This window comes from Heterodontus francisci, chromosome 20, assembly GCF_036365525.1.
Source record: "Heterodontus francisci isolate sHetFra1 chromosome 20, sHetFra1.hap1, whole genome shotgun sequence".
Taxonomy (NCBI): Eukaryota; Metazoa; Chordata; class Chondrichthyes; order Heterodontiformes; family Heterodontidae; genus Heterodontus; species Heterodontus francisci.
Window position 1 is genome coordinate 40,623,365 of NC_090390.1, and position 13,430 is coordinate 40,636,794.

The following is a 13,430-nucleotide window of genomic DNA, read 5'->3' on the forward strand; positions in this document are numbered from 1 at the left end:
CAGAAATCTAACTACTGTACACTTTACACAACTACATTGCTGTGAAAAACAATGCCTTTTGCAGTCAGCTCAGAGGGTGACAGTCCTCTGGAGGCCTGGAAACCAATGATAAAGTGAAGGAAGCACAGGTTGACGTTTTGCATCGTAACCTTGTCGCAAGAAATAACATCTTGAAAGGGTTTAGCATTAGCAATTAGGGTGGCTTGATACTGCTGCTCTGGCCTTCAATGTGGAAGATGAGGTTTGTCAGATGAGATGCCTTTACAAAGCCATTTCTTTTTTTTTTACTGTTTTGTCAAATAACATGTGATCTGTCAGAAGTATGAAGGAAAAAATTAAGTTTCACTGGCTTGACAGAAGCTATAAAAATGTTGAACTGAAGGTCATGGGCAGGTAAAAGTTCCCATGTCTATGTGATGTACTATATTGTAAATGTGACAATTTTACATTGGACAACTCTGCTTGTGACTTCAGTCAATAATTCATTCACAGATAATTTCCCTTTGTCTCAGGGTCTGCTCCTGTACTGCGATTTTGTGGAGGCCACATTGGAAAAGAGAAGATTACCTAGCAAAAAATACGATGTCATGGATCATTTTCAAAAATGCTTTCTGATCCTAAAATTAAACAAAACACTTGTGAACAGAGACCTCAGTACATCCTCTGTGTCTGCACAGAGGCTAACCCATAAGGGGGCAGAACCTGAAGAAAAGACTACGATTAAAGGTTGGAAGGCTATCCGTGTGGATCTGGTCACTGTGCCTGCTCAGCAGTTTGCCTATGCACTTTTAGGATGGACTGGATCCAGAGTGAGTAGACGTTTTAAAAAAAATTGTATTAAGTCTGTAAGCAGTGGAATAGATATGTCTCTCTCTTTGGAAATTGTCTTTAACCAATTGGACCCAAGCAAACTCACATCACAGTCAATAAATACATTAATGGCTCATGAAATGTATCTCTCCTCGATGGTGTTTCCATCTTTCCAGCTCATCTGGTTCGAACTCGCAACACCAGAGTAAATGATATTTTTAGACAGCCAGCACCACTACAAATTTACAAAATTAGCAATCCCAGGTAAATTGGTATTTTTTGCCAGCTAGATATGGATCGAAACTACAGTGAAAATCCATTTAGGAAAGATAGTCACATCAAATACTTTGATGGGAATAATTACAATGCAGGCAGCCACATCTATTGAATTCTTACATACTAATTTAGCCACTGAATAAAATTAATCTTACACAGACATTCCAAAGATTCAGTTGGCTGACACTATTTTTAATAGTCTTGCCCTAACTATTTTAAATTATATAAAATAAAGACAAAAATCTTATTTTTCTGACACTATTTTAGTCAGCAATTTACCAAGAGCTGATAGGAAGGACAGACAAAAAGTAAAAGGTGGTGGAGTTGCATTGCTGGTTAAAGAGGAAATTAACGCAATAGTGAGGAAAGATATTAGCTCTGACGATGTGGAATCTGTATGGGTAGAGCTGCGAAACACTAAGGGGGTAAAAAACATTAGTGGGGTTGTATATAGACCCCCAAACTGTAGTGGTGATGTCGGGAATGGCATTAAACAGGAAATTAGAGACGCATGTGATAAAGCAACATCTGTAATTATGGGTGACATTAATCTGCATATAGATTGGGCAAATCAGATTAGTCACATTACTGTAGAGGAGGAATTCATGGAGTGTATACGGGATGGTTTTCTGGACCAATATGTTGAGGAACCAACTAGAGAACAGGCCATCCTAGACTGGGTATTGTGTAATGAGAGAGGAATAATTGACAATCTAGTTGTGTGAGACCCCTTGGGGATGAGTGACCATAATATGTAGAATTCTTCATCAAGATGGAGAGTGACGTAGTTGATTCTGAGACTAGGGTCCTGAATCTTAATAAAGGAAACTACGAAGGTATGAGGCGCGAGTTGGCTATGATGGATTGGGAAACATTACTTAAAGGGATGACGGTGGATAGGCAATGGCAAACATTCAAAGAGCGCATGGATGAACTGCAACAATTGTTTATTCCTGTCTGCCGCAAAAGTAAAACGGGAAAGGTAGTCAAACCATGGTTGACAAGGGAAATTAGAGATAGCATTAGATCCAAGGAAGAGGCATACAAATTCACCAGAAAAAACAACAGATCTGAGGATTGGGAGCAGTTTAGAATTCAGCAAAGGAGGACCAAGGGATTGATTAAGAAGGGGAAAATAGAGTACGAGAGTAAGCTTGCAGGGAACATAAAATCTGACTGTAAAATAGGTATGTGAAGAGAAAAAGATTGGTGAAGACAATGTAGGTCCCTTACAGTCAGAAACAGGGGAATTTATTAAGGGGAACAAAGAAATGGCTGACCAACTAAATGCATACTTTGCTTCTGTCTTCACAAAGGAGGACACAAATAACATACCAGAAATGTTGGGGAACACAGGGTTTCGTGAGAGGGAGGAACTGAAGGAAATCAGTATTAGTAGAGAAATGGTGTTGGGGAAATTGATGGGATTGAAAACCAATAAATCCCCAGGGCCTGATAATCTACATCCCAGAGTACTTAAGGAAGTGGCCCTAGAAATAGTGAATGCATTGGAGGTCATCTTTCAAGATTCTATAGACTCTGGAACAGTTCCTACAGATTGGAGCGTAGCTAATGTAACCCCACTATTTAAAAAGGGAGTTAGAGAGAAAACAGGGAATTATAGACCAGTCAGCCTGACATCGGTAGTGGGGAAAATTCTAGAGTCCATTATCAAAGATTTTATAGCACAGCACTTGGAGAACAGTGGTAGAATTGAACAGAGTCAGCATGGATTTACAAAAGGGAAATCATGCTTGACAAATCTACTAGAATTCTTTGAGGATGTAACTAGTAGAGTTGATGAGGGATGCCAGTGGATGTGGTTTATTTGGACTTTCAGAAGGCTTTCGACAAAGTCCCATATAAGAGGTTAGCATGTAAAATTAAAGCACATGGGATTGGAGGTAGTGTATTGTGATGGATAGAACATTGGTTGGCAGACAGGAAACAAAGAGTAGGAATAAATGGGTCTGTTTCCGAATGGCAGGCAGTGACTAGTGGGGTACCGCAAGGATCGGTGCTCGGACCCCAGCTATTCACAACATATATTAATGATTTAGATGAGGGAACTAAATGTAATATCTCCAAATTTGCAGATGACACAAAACTGGGTGGGAGGGTGAGTTGTGAGGAGGATGCAGAGAGGCTTCAGGGTGATTTGGACAAGTTGAGTGAGTGGGCAAATGCATGGCAGATGCAGTATAATGTGGATAAACGTGGTTATCCACTTTGGTAGCAAAAACAGGAAGGCAGATTATTGTCTGAACGGCTATAAACTGAGAGAGGGGAATATGCAGCGAGACCTGGGTGTTCTCGTACACCAGTCGCTGAAGGTAAGCATGCAGGTGCAAAAGGCAGTAAAAAGGGCAAATGTTATGTTGGCCTTCGTAGTGAGAGGATTTGAGTACAGGAGCAGGGATGTCTTGCTGTTGAGGCCACACCTGGAATATTGTGTGCAGTTTTGAGTCAGTTAGGATTATATTCGCTGGAGTTCAGAAGAGTGAGGGGGGGAATCTCATAGATACCTATAAAATTCTAACAGGATTTGACAGGGTAGATGTAGGAAGGATGTTCTCGCTGGTGAGGGAATCCAGAACCAGAGATCATAGTCTAAGGATATGGGGTAAACCTTTCAATACTGAGATGAGGAGAAATTACCTCACCCAGAGAGTGGTGAGCCTGTGGAATGTTTATGTTTCTATGTTTTAAATGTGAATGACAAACTGCATTACAGGACCTTAGCACATACAGCTGGCATTTCCCTAATATTGCACTACTATGTCAATCGTATATCATTCTCCTGTATCTGTGACATCATTATCTTCTTTCTGGCGTGCCTCCGCCAATTTATTTGAACAAATAAGTACCCCAGTTTTCAGGATTGTGCCTATAGTTGCACATGTTGGGAGTTACTAATCTCATCTGTACCATTGTGAGCAGGTGTTAAGCAGACAGGTGGATTTTAACACAGAGCAGGTCTCCAGCAGGAAACCACTCCAGTGAGTTGATTTCTGGCCTAGCAGTGGCACCGGGAAGCCAGTGATTTTAGCTGCTAGGTCTCATTTAAAAGCTGCTGGTCCACGTCCAGCACGAAGAGGATGCAATGCATCTGTCAGCAGGCAAAGAGCTGCTGCCCCCTTACAGCTAAGTGGCGAGTGGACGTTCAGGGAGGTCTCGTGTGTGGGAGGGGGGGAGAATATGGGGAGGCCATGATTTTCCTTGTGGGGCCCAGGTGTGTGCTCCTACTGTTCCTGGCTATACAAAAGAGAATTTTAGATTTAGTTTAGACCAATGGCAGATCTGCTTCTGCCTAGCAGGAATGCCAAGACAGCTTAGACCCCAGTTAAAATTGCATTGGGGTCCTATTGGCGTATTAGGATCACAATTTGCAAACATTTATGAGGCTTCTTCATGCATTAGGCAGGTGCCTAATCTGTATGCAAAACCCCGAATGTTAACCTTGCAAATGATTGGAAATGATCGGGATCTCAGTGGGAATGTAACCTATTCGTCTTTAATTGTTCACTACCCAGTTTCCACTGGGTGGGTAGCACTAAAATCAACCCCGATAAAAATCAAAAAAGAGAAACACTTGCAGGATTGCCCACAAACACGTCCAAATGGCTAGATATGGAGTAACAAGTAGAGACCTGGGGCTTAATTTTACAGAGCCGCCCGACGTCTGGGGTCGTGGTGGGGGGAGGGGGGCAGGAAAATGCCTCCGGGAGAGGGCCGCCACGTACCCCAATGCCGTGAGGACCTGGCCCGATATTGCTGGCGGCGGCAAGGCCTCATGGTGGCCCCCCCACCGCTCGGCGACAGGACTGCCATTAACATACGTAAATAAATTTAAATCACTGAATTAATTACCCTTACACTCCGCCATCCGTGCCGGTGCGATCTTTGTGCTGCTGGCTGGCACTCTTGTGCCTTCGGATCCCTGTCTGGGGAACCGAGATGGAACACTGGTGGAGAGCGGGGAGGAGGTACATTTCTCAGTGTGGGGTGAGGGAGCGGGGTTAAAGTAATGTCATTGGTGTAGGGGATGGTGGGAAGGGTTATAGGTTAAAGTTTATGTACTGGGGCAAAGGTCAGGTGGACAAGGTAGGTGTTTTGGGGGGGTGAGAGGGCAAGTAATTAATTCTTTGGTTATTGTGGGGGAGAGGGGCAAATTAAATGTATTTAAATCTTTTAATTACCTGTTTCTTTAAATATTTAACTTGATCGGCAGGGCTTGAAACCTTTTAAAAATGGTGTCAGTGCCTGCGCCCAGGCAGCTGATGTCATTTCCAGGGACGGACAGCCTGCCCCTCCACGTCATCAGCCAGTGGGGAGGCGGAGGGGGAGCAGTCCATCCCAGGTACTTAAATGAGCCACCACGCTTAATATCATGGCAGCTCCGTGATGTGCAGCCTGCACAGGCGGGCTGCCATTGTTTTCACCCGCTGCCGGAATATAAATTCCAACCCCTGGAGTGGGTCACCTGCTTACAAACTTGGCAGGTGTGTGTGTAGTTTGTGGAGAATTCAGAAAGAAAGAAGGTTGGGAAAAAAATCTTACAAATATGATTTGTAGAGACAACTACATTTTTTATGTTTCTTGCTTATTTTTCTTGTCAACCTTGTCCTTTTCAATTCTTATCTTCTTCTTTTGGGCCTCCTTATCTCGAGAGACAATGGATACGCGCCTGGAGGTGGTCAGTGGTTTGTGAAGCAGCGCCTGGAGTGGCTATAAAGGCCAATTCTGGAGTGACAGGCTCTTCCACAGGTGCTGCAGAGAAATTTGTTTGTTGGGGCTGTTGCACAGTTGGCTCTCCCCTTGCGCCTCTGTCTTTTTTCCTGCCAACTACTAAGTCTCTTCGACTCGCCACAATTTAGCCCTGTCTTTATGGCTTTTTTCTTTATCTACACTTATTTATTAACTTGTAGTTCCCCTTTGCATTCTTTCAGTTTCTGTTTGCATGGCTTCTCAAGAATCTTCCTCTCAGTTCTCCATTTCTCTCTGTAGACCGCTATTTGTTTTTGCAGTCTCTGTCTTCATTGTCTCTTTTTGCAATCTATTCAGTCTCCTTTCTCTCAAAAATATCTCAATTGATTTTACTTTGATTCTGTCGAAAGTTTTCTTTCTCTATGTTGCTGCAGTCTCTATAAATATTTCTTTTCAGTCTCTTTGCTTTCTCATTTTCTCTATGCTTCATTATCAATCAGTTGGCCAATACACACAATGTTGTTTTTAAGTGCATGATAAACATCATTGACTACATATGATATTGCATTGCAATCTGAGAAGGAAGCTCTCAGTTGCCATTTAGAATGAGCCTCCACTAACAGCTCCTCCAAGCATATATTCCAGAACTTACCAAATTGAGTCCTTTTTTAAAAGCACATTGGACTTCTGGGGGTAGTTCAATAAGTTTGGAGATTACTGTGAAAATTGGGACATTTGCCAGGTATACAGATTGTCCAGGCACCTAACCTTGACATCCTATTTTTGGCTCACTTTTATTTTACAAAGGCAACAAAGGAGAAGGTATCTATTATACAACATAACAGATGGTCAAGGGATGAAGTGCAGACACGTTCAGGTCCTTGATTGCTTTGGGACTTGTAGACCTTGAGTGATGACATGGTATACACTTCTATAATCTGCCTTATTCTGGATATAATCCATAAAAGATAACATATTATCTGTTAAAATGGAGTTTATTTTTTGTTGCTAGTTATGATACCGAATCCTTGTGATCTTACTGAGAAATAACATGAATGGCATACATTTGTTGAAGGTGTTGAACAATAGAAAAGAGGGTCTTTAAAAAAGACAAATTCATCACATTAGCATCACAAACAACTAAGCCTGGTTGCCATTCTAAACCATAGGATGATACTTCCTGCATTACCAGCAGGATAAATGGTGAATGTGAAAAAAAAATCAGTTATTTGATAAAATTATTATTTGTTTAAGAGCCAATCTATCTCTTTGCTGACATTTATAATGAACGTTGCAGTCTGTCTTGCTAGGCTGGATGCCCATGAGCATATTAAAGCAGTTAGATAAGTTTGAGTTTTAACCTGCTCTCCATCTCCTATTTTTGCTTAGAACAAACCAAGAAGCTCATTATACAATATTAAAGGACCTCCCGTCACACAATACTGATGTAAGGTAGACCCATTGTCATAATTCCTCTGATATACTGTTCTTTGCCACCTGATGCAAGCATGTCATTATCAGCTTCAAAGGCGGCCATGTCACACAACAGGGCAAATGGGATTCATTTTAGTTTTAAAAAAACTGATACCAGAAACATTCTACAACATGCCAAAAAGATTCTAAAGACTTGCTATGACCTAAGCCACTGAGGATCAGCAGAAATCATAGATATCAGACGAGCAGTAACAGTTGCAATCTTAAATGAATGTCAAGGTGAGAAAAGTATCCACTGCTGGAATAACAATATCATAATACATTTTAGGACACCGATTTTTTTAAACCAATTTTCTAGCCAATGATGGAAATTAAACAATTGGTAATTAATCAAAAGCTAAATAAAAAAAGACGAGAAATGACTCTTGGTGAAATGTTGCTTATTGAGTTCAATTGACAGTCCTCTGTCTGCAATTATTTAAACAGGTTAAAGCCCCGATTAAAATATCATACAGCTGAATCTCGTACAAGTGTGGTAAGCAATTGCCTGCTAATTTCTAACCTTAGCTGTAACTAACTAACAGCTATGCCCAAAAATGCACTATATGTTATTGTTTCAACATTTATCCAGCAAGTTATTGATAGATCTTGACTGTCCAGAGGTGTAAAATGGGTGATAGTGAGTCAGCAGCCTGTTTTACATCTCTCCTGATTTTTACTTCCACTGATTTCAAGACCATTTTCTCCTTAAAGAAATGGTACCCATTGTGATTCATACATGTAATGAGGTGGTGTTAGGCATCCTGATGGCTACATGAGTGTCATCAATGACACCCTGCACTTCAGGGAATCCAGTAAACTGGTAGAAATGCTACAGCCTCTTGTCTTGTTGCTGCTTTTCTATGGAGGCTTCAGGAAAGTGTTTGATGCGTCAATGGACCAAAGACCGACTTATCTGGCAAATCTCACCAGAGGTGGTTTAAAATTAGACACTAAAGTGTCACAAATATTTAATGTGGTGGTGAGTTTCACTACAATGGGCAAGATGATCCCTAGTCTCTGGATCCCTATATCTAGTCTACAGATCAGGCTCTAATAAATAGGTCAGAGGCTGGGTATTCTGTGGTATAAAACCTCATTCCTGTGGCCTGATTTTCAAAGTGGGGTCGGGAACGTGATGCCCTCATGAATTCCAGGTTCTGACCATGCACCTCCACTGTGTCACTCATGTGACACTATGTTTAAATGCTCATACCCTAATTGGGCAGGAGATGAGCTTGGTGGCCAATCAACGGTGCCGAGCGCCTCCAGGAGGTGGGAGCTGCTTGTCTGGTGCTAGCGGCAAAGGTAAGCGGCAACCTCATTGCCGTTGCCTTGCCAAAGAGAGTAGGCAGCTCCTCAGAGGTCCAGCAGCTTAAAGGGATGAGACAGGGTGGAAATGGCCAAAACAGAGGTACTGTGCACGTTCTGGTGCAAGATACCAGAGGGCCCAATAATTCTGAACATTAAAGAAAAGACTTTTCCTTCACCCCACAGCAAATCCAACAGCTGTGCACTAACATGCACCAGACTGTTTGGGTTTGCCAAAATCTCCTTAAAAATTGCAGTGCCAACCTCCCCGACCCATTAACAAGCTCCTAAAGGAGCTTAATAGGCTGGAGGTGAGCAGGTTCCTCAATCTGTCCCACCCACTAGCAGTTTGACTGTTGCAGACTATTCCAGAGACGACCTCCGGGACCGCAATTTTTAATTAGCGCCCACACTGGGTTCCGACCCGGCTGGCGTTCGAAAATCCAGATCCTGGACTCTACAGATTTTTGATTCTTTTACTTGAGATTTATGAGAAATTATACAGGACGCACAAGATTTTAACTTCAAGACAGATTCAAAACCACCAGTACCACAAATTCTAAAGTGAGTTATAAAAACACTATGATGTGAGCAGCACATCAATATTATTGCAGGAGATAACCATACGTACAACTACCAATGGATGATCAGTCCTTGTTGATTGTATGTCCTCGTGGGTGAGACGACTGGTCAAGTCATCTCCTTCTGACCGCAGAAACAGGTGCTTTTTTTGCAACATAATTTATACCCATTTTCAGGGGACCTAGGTATTATATTGACATGGCTTTATTTTCCTATAAGAGTCCCTTTTTAATCCAAAATATCCAATGGGGCATTGAGTTCTTTGTTTGAACCATGGAATGAAAGCCCCCCTGACATTAGCCATCTTCCATGAGCCTCTGCTATGCAGCATGCTAAGGATTGTCTTCCCTTATTTGTTTCCCATGACCAGTTCCTCGGCCTCCAAGCCTACATTCAAAAGCTCCATTGTTTGTATCTGCCTGTCATCAGATGTTTATGCTATCTAGTCAGACTATTGAAATCGACACACTAATGAACAGTCGGAGATGTACCTGCTTTTCCCAGGCCTCTCGCTTATCTGTGAAAGATAGCTTGCAGAATTCCGTAGTTTACTTTGAAAAAGTCTTTTGGCCTGAGAAACATGCTGGTAAAATTTGATCAAGTTTAGTCAAATTAGATCAAACCTGTATTCTTACAGTGGCGAGTAACTCACCTCCTGACTCCCCAAAACCTTTCTTTTACCAGATGTGGGCATCACTGGCTAAGTCAGCTTTTGTTGCCCATCCCTAATTACCCTTGAACTGCTGCAATCCATGTGATGTAAGTGCACCCCAAGTGCTGTTAGGAAGGGAGTTCCAGGATTTTGACCCAGTGAAAATGAAGGAACAGCGATATAGTTCCAAGTTAAGATGGTGTGTGGCTTAGAGGGGAACTTGCAACTGCTGCCTTTGTCCTTCGAGGTGGTAGAGGTCGTGGGTTTGGAAGGTGCTGTCGAAGAAGCCTTGGTGAGTTGCTGCAGTGCATCTAGTAGATGGTACACACTGCTGCCACTGTTCAAACATGGACAAAAGTGCTGAACTCAAGACGTGAGAGTGACTGCATTGGTGGTGGAGGGAGTGAATGTTTAAGGTTGTGGATGGGGTGTCAAACAAGCGGGCTGCTTTGTTCTGGATGGTGTCGAGCATGTTGAGTGTTGTTGGAGCTGCACTCATCAAGGCAGGTGGAGAGTATTCCATCACATTCCTGACTTGTGCCTTGTAGATGGCTTTGGGAAGTCAAGAGGTGAGTTACTCGCTGCAGAATTCCCAGCCTCTGACTTGCTCTTGTAGCCACAGTGCTTATATGGCTGGTCCAGTTCAGTTTCTGGTCAATGGTAACCCCAGGATGTTGATAGTGGGGGATTCATTGATGGTAATGCCATTGAATGTCAAGGGGAGATGGTTGGATTCTCTCTTGTTGGAGATGCCATTGCCTGGCACTTGTGTGGCACGAATGTAACTTGCCACTTATCAGTCCAAGCCTGAATATTGTTCAAGTCTCATTACATATGGACACAGACTGCGTCAGTATCTGAGGAGTCGCAAATGGTGCTGAACACTGAAATCATCAGCAAACATCCGCACTTATGATGGAGAGAAGGTCATTAATGAAACAGCTGAAGATGGTTGCGTCTAGAACCCTGTCCTGAGGAACAATTGCAGTGATGTTCTGGGACTGAGATGATTGATCTCCAACAACAAAACCATCTTCCTTTGTGCTAGGTATGACTCCAACCAGTGGAGAGTTTTCCCCCAATTCTCATTGACTCCAGTTTTGCTAGGGCTCCTTGATGTCACACTCGGTCAGGAGCTGAGTGGCTCTGGCGGAACCCAAACTAAGCGGTCGTGAGCAAGTTATAGCTGAGTAAGTGTTGCTTGAAAGCACTGTCGATGACACCTTCCATCACTTTGCTGATGATCGAGAGTAGACTGATGGGGCAGTAATTGGCCAGATTGGATTTGTCCTGCTTTTTTTGTACAGGACATATCTGGGCAATTTTCCACATTGTCAGGTAGATGCCATTTACCATCTACAAGGCACAAGTCAGGAGTATGATAGAATACTCTCCATTTTCCTGGATAAGTGCAGCTCCAATAATACTCAGGAAACTCGAAACCATCCAAAACAAAGCAGCCTGCTTGATTGACATCCTATCCAGCAAGTTAAACATTCATTCCCTCCACCATCAGTGCACCATGGCTGCAGCGTGTGCCATTTGCAAGATGCTCTGCAGCAACTCGCCAAGGCTGCTTCAAAAGCACATTCCAAACATCCGATTGCTATCACCTAGGACAAGTGCAGTAGGTGCATGGGAACATCACTGCCTGTAAATTCCCCTCCAAGTCATACATCATCCTGGCTTGGAAATATATCGCAGTTCCTTCTTCGTCGCCGGGTCAAAATCCTGGAATTCCTTATCTAGCAGTAATGTGGGTGTACCTACACCACATGAACTACAGCAGTTCAAGAAGGTAGCTCACCACCACTTTCACAAGATAATTAGGGATGGGCAGTGATGCCTACATCCCATGAATGAATATTAAAAAAGCACAACTCATTGATTGCTGAAGCCTAGATGATGACTGCAAGTGCCTGCAGACATATCCAAATGCTTGTGGCTTTCCTTTTGCGGGATCTCTCTTATTCCATCAAATCCAGGGCAGTAATGGGAAACCCAAGGGAATATCCAGGCTGAGTGCTGAGCTTGCAGTCATGAATTTCAACTAGTGGCAACAAGAATGCTGTTGCTGGAGGTGTAAAACAAAGGAGCAATGAACACAAAAAGCAGCAACAAGCAGAAGAGAAAGACCACAGGAAGACACATTATTGGTGGACCAATCTGCATAATTACAATAATTCTGGGGGAATAATGACGCCAACATATACTTGAAGCATGGTCTGAAAACAATAAATGATCTCCTGTGGTGTTCAGCACCAAGTGTGCTTGGGCCTACATGCTTGAATGTGCAAGGCTTGGAGTAGGTTCAGGGATGCTCCTTAAGCATGCATGACATCAGGGAAAATCTCTAAATTAAAATTCTAAATTAAAATAGATTCGGGTTTATTTTTCGTCCACTGATTATCAATATTTTCTCGTTTTCAGAATAGTCCCACCAAAAATTCTTGCATAATCTTTAGCAAATTAATGTCAGAAATTAAGGTAACTGTGTTTTACATACTGTAGATGTGAACTGGTGAAATGCTGTCTTTGAAAATTTGGAGCTGTGAAACTGCTTATTTTAATGTCAAATTCCTAATACACTATTACAGGCACCTTGAGTGTCAATGAAGCTTCTATAGCTAGAGGTACAGGCAGCTGTAGATCGCTAATTATGCATACTTTAACTTGGCTGAATGGATGTGAGAGAATCTTCTGATTTTTTCTGATTTTCAGATTAACATGCCAGAGTAATTTAGGCAATAAATACTAATTCTTTATATAACCACAGTCACCAATGTAAAACTGTGAAAAAAAAGCTTTTACTTCACTTTTATTTTTAAGGAACATAAACATAAATCTGATATATATTATTAGTCATAGGTTTTGGGGCCATTGCTGGATTCCCTCAGGTGCAAGGCATAATAGCTTGTACGCATGCGGCCATCAAGGCTCCTATGGAACAGTCAGCCACCTTCTTCAACAGGAAGAGCTTCCATTCCATCAATGTTCAATTGGTTTGCAACCGCCGAAAGTGTTTCTTGCAGGTTCACACTACATACTTCGACAGTCACAGGTATCACTGCTTTTGATAGTCCCCCACTCATCTTCAGTGATGGATTCTCGCTGACAAGGGCTACCCTTGCAATGCAGTGGAGGATAGGTGCAACAATTGCCATGACTCCACCCAAGTGACTATGGAGCAGGCCATTGGGCTATGGAAGATGAGATTCCGCTACCTCGACCAATCTGGTGCAGCCCTGCAGTATGCTCCCGCAAGGATGTCATGTATCGTAGTGGTCTGCTGTGCTCTACACAATTCAGAGCTGAAAAATGGGGAGGCCTTACATGAGAATGACATGTCTGAGTGACACTCATTCACCGACGAGGAGGATGCAGAGGAGGGGGAGGGGCAAGCAGCAATGGATGATGAAGACCCTGTGCAGGAGGCCAGAGGGGTTGAGCAACACACAAAGGAGGCAAGAGGCAACCTCATAATGACTTGTTTCCAGCCACCATGATGCCCATTCACAGAGTTAAATAATGGCTCGCCTTAATGCATGACGTCTGTTGCCTCCTTTCCATTTGTGGTCCCTGTTATGCGAGCAGCTGCAATGCGCGCTAGTGACCATGG

General features: G+C 42.7%; 1 protein-coding gene across 1 annotated transcript in view; it reads left to right on the top strand.

Annotated features, from left to right (window-relative positions):
• dntt (deoxynucleotidyltransferase, terminal) overlaps positions 1-13,430 on the top strand; it is a 308,067-nt gene that overhangs the window by 176,258 nt on the left and 118,379 nt on the right. The window contains exon 9 of the mRNA XM_068053279.1: positions 513-809. Coding sequence (XP_067909380.1) covers positions 513-809 — 297 coding nt within the window. The remainder of the gene's footprint in view (positions 1-512; positions 810-13,430) is intronic.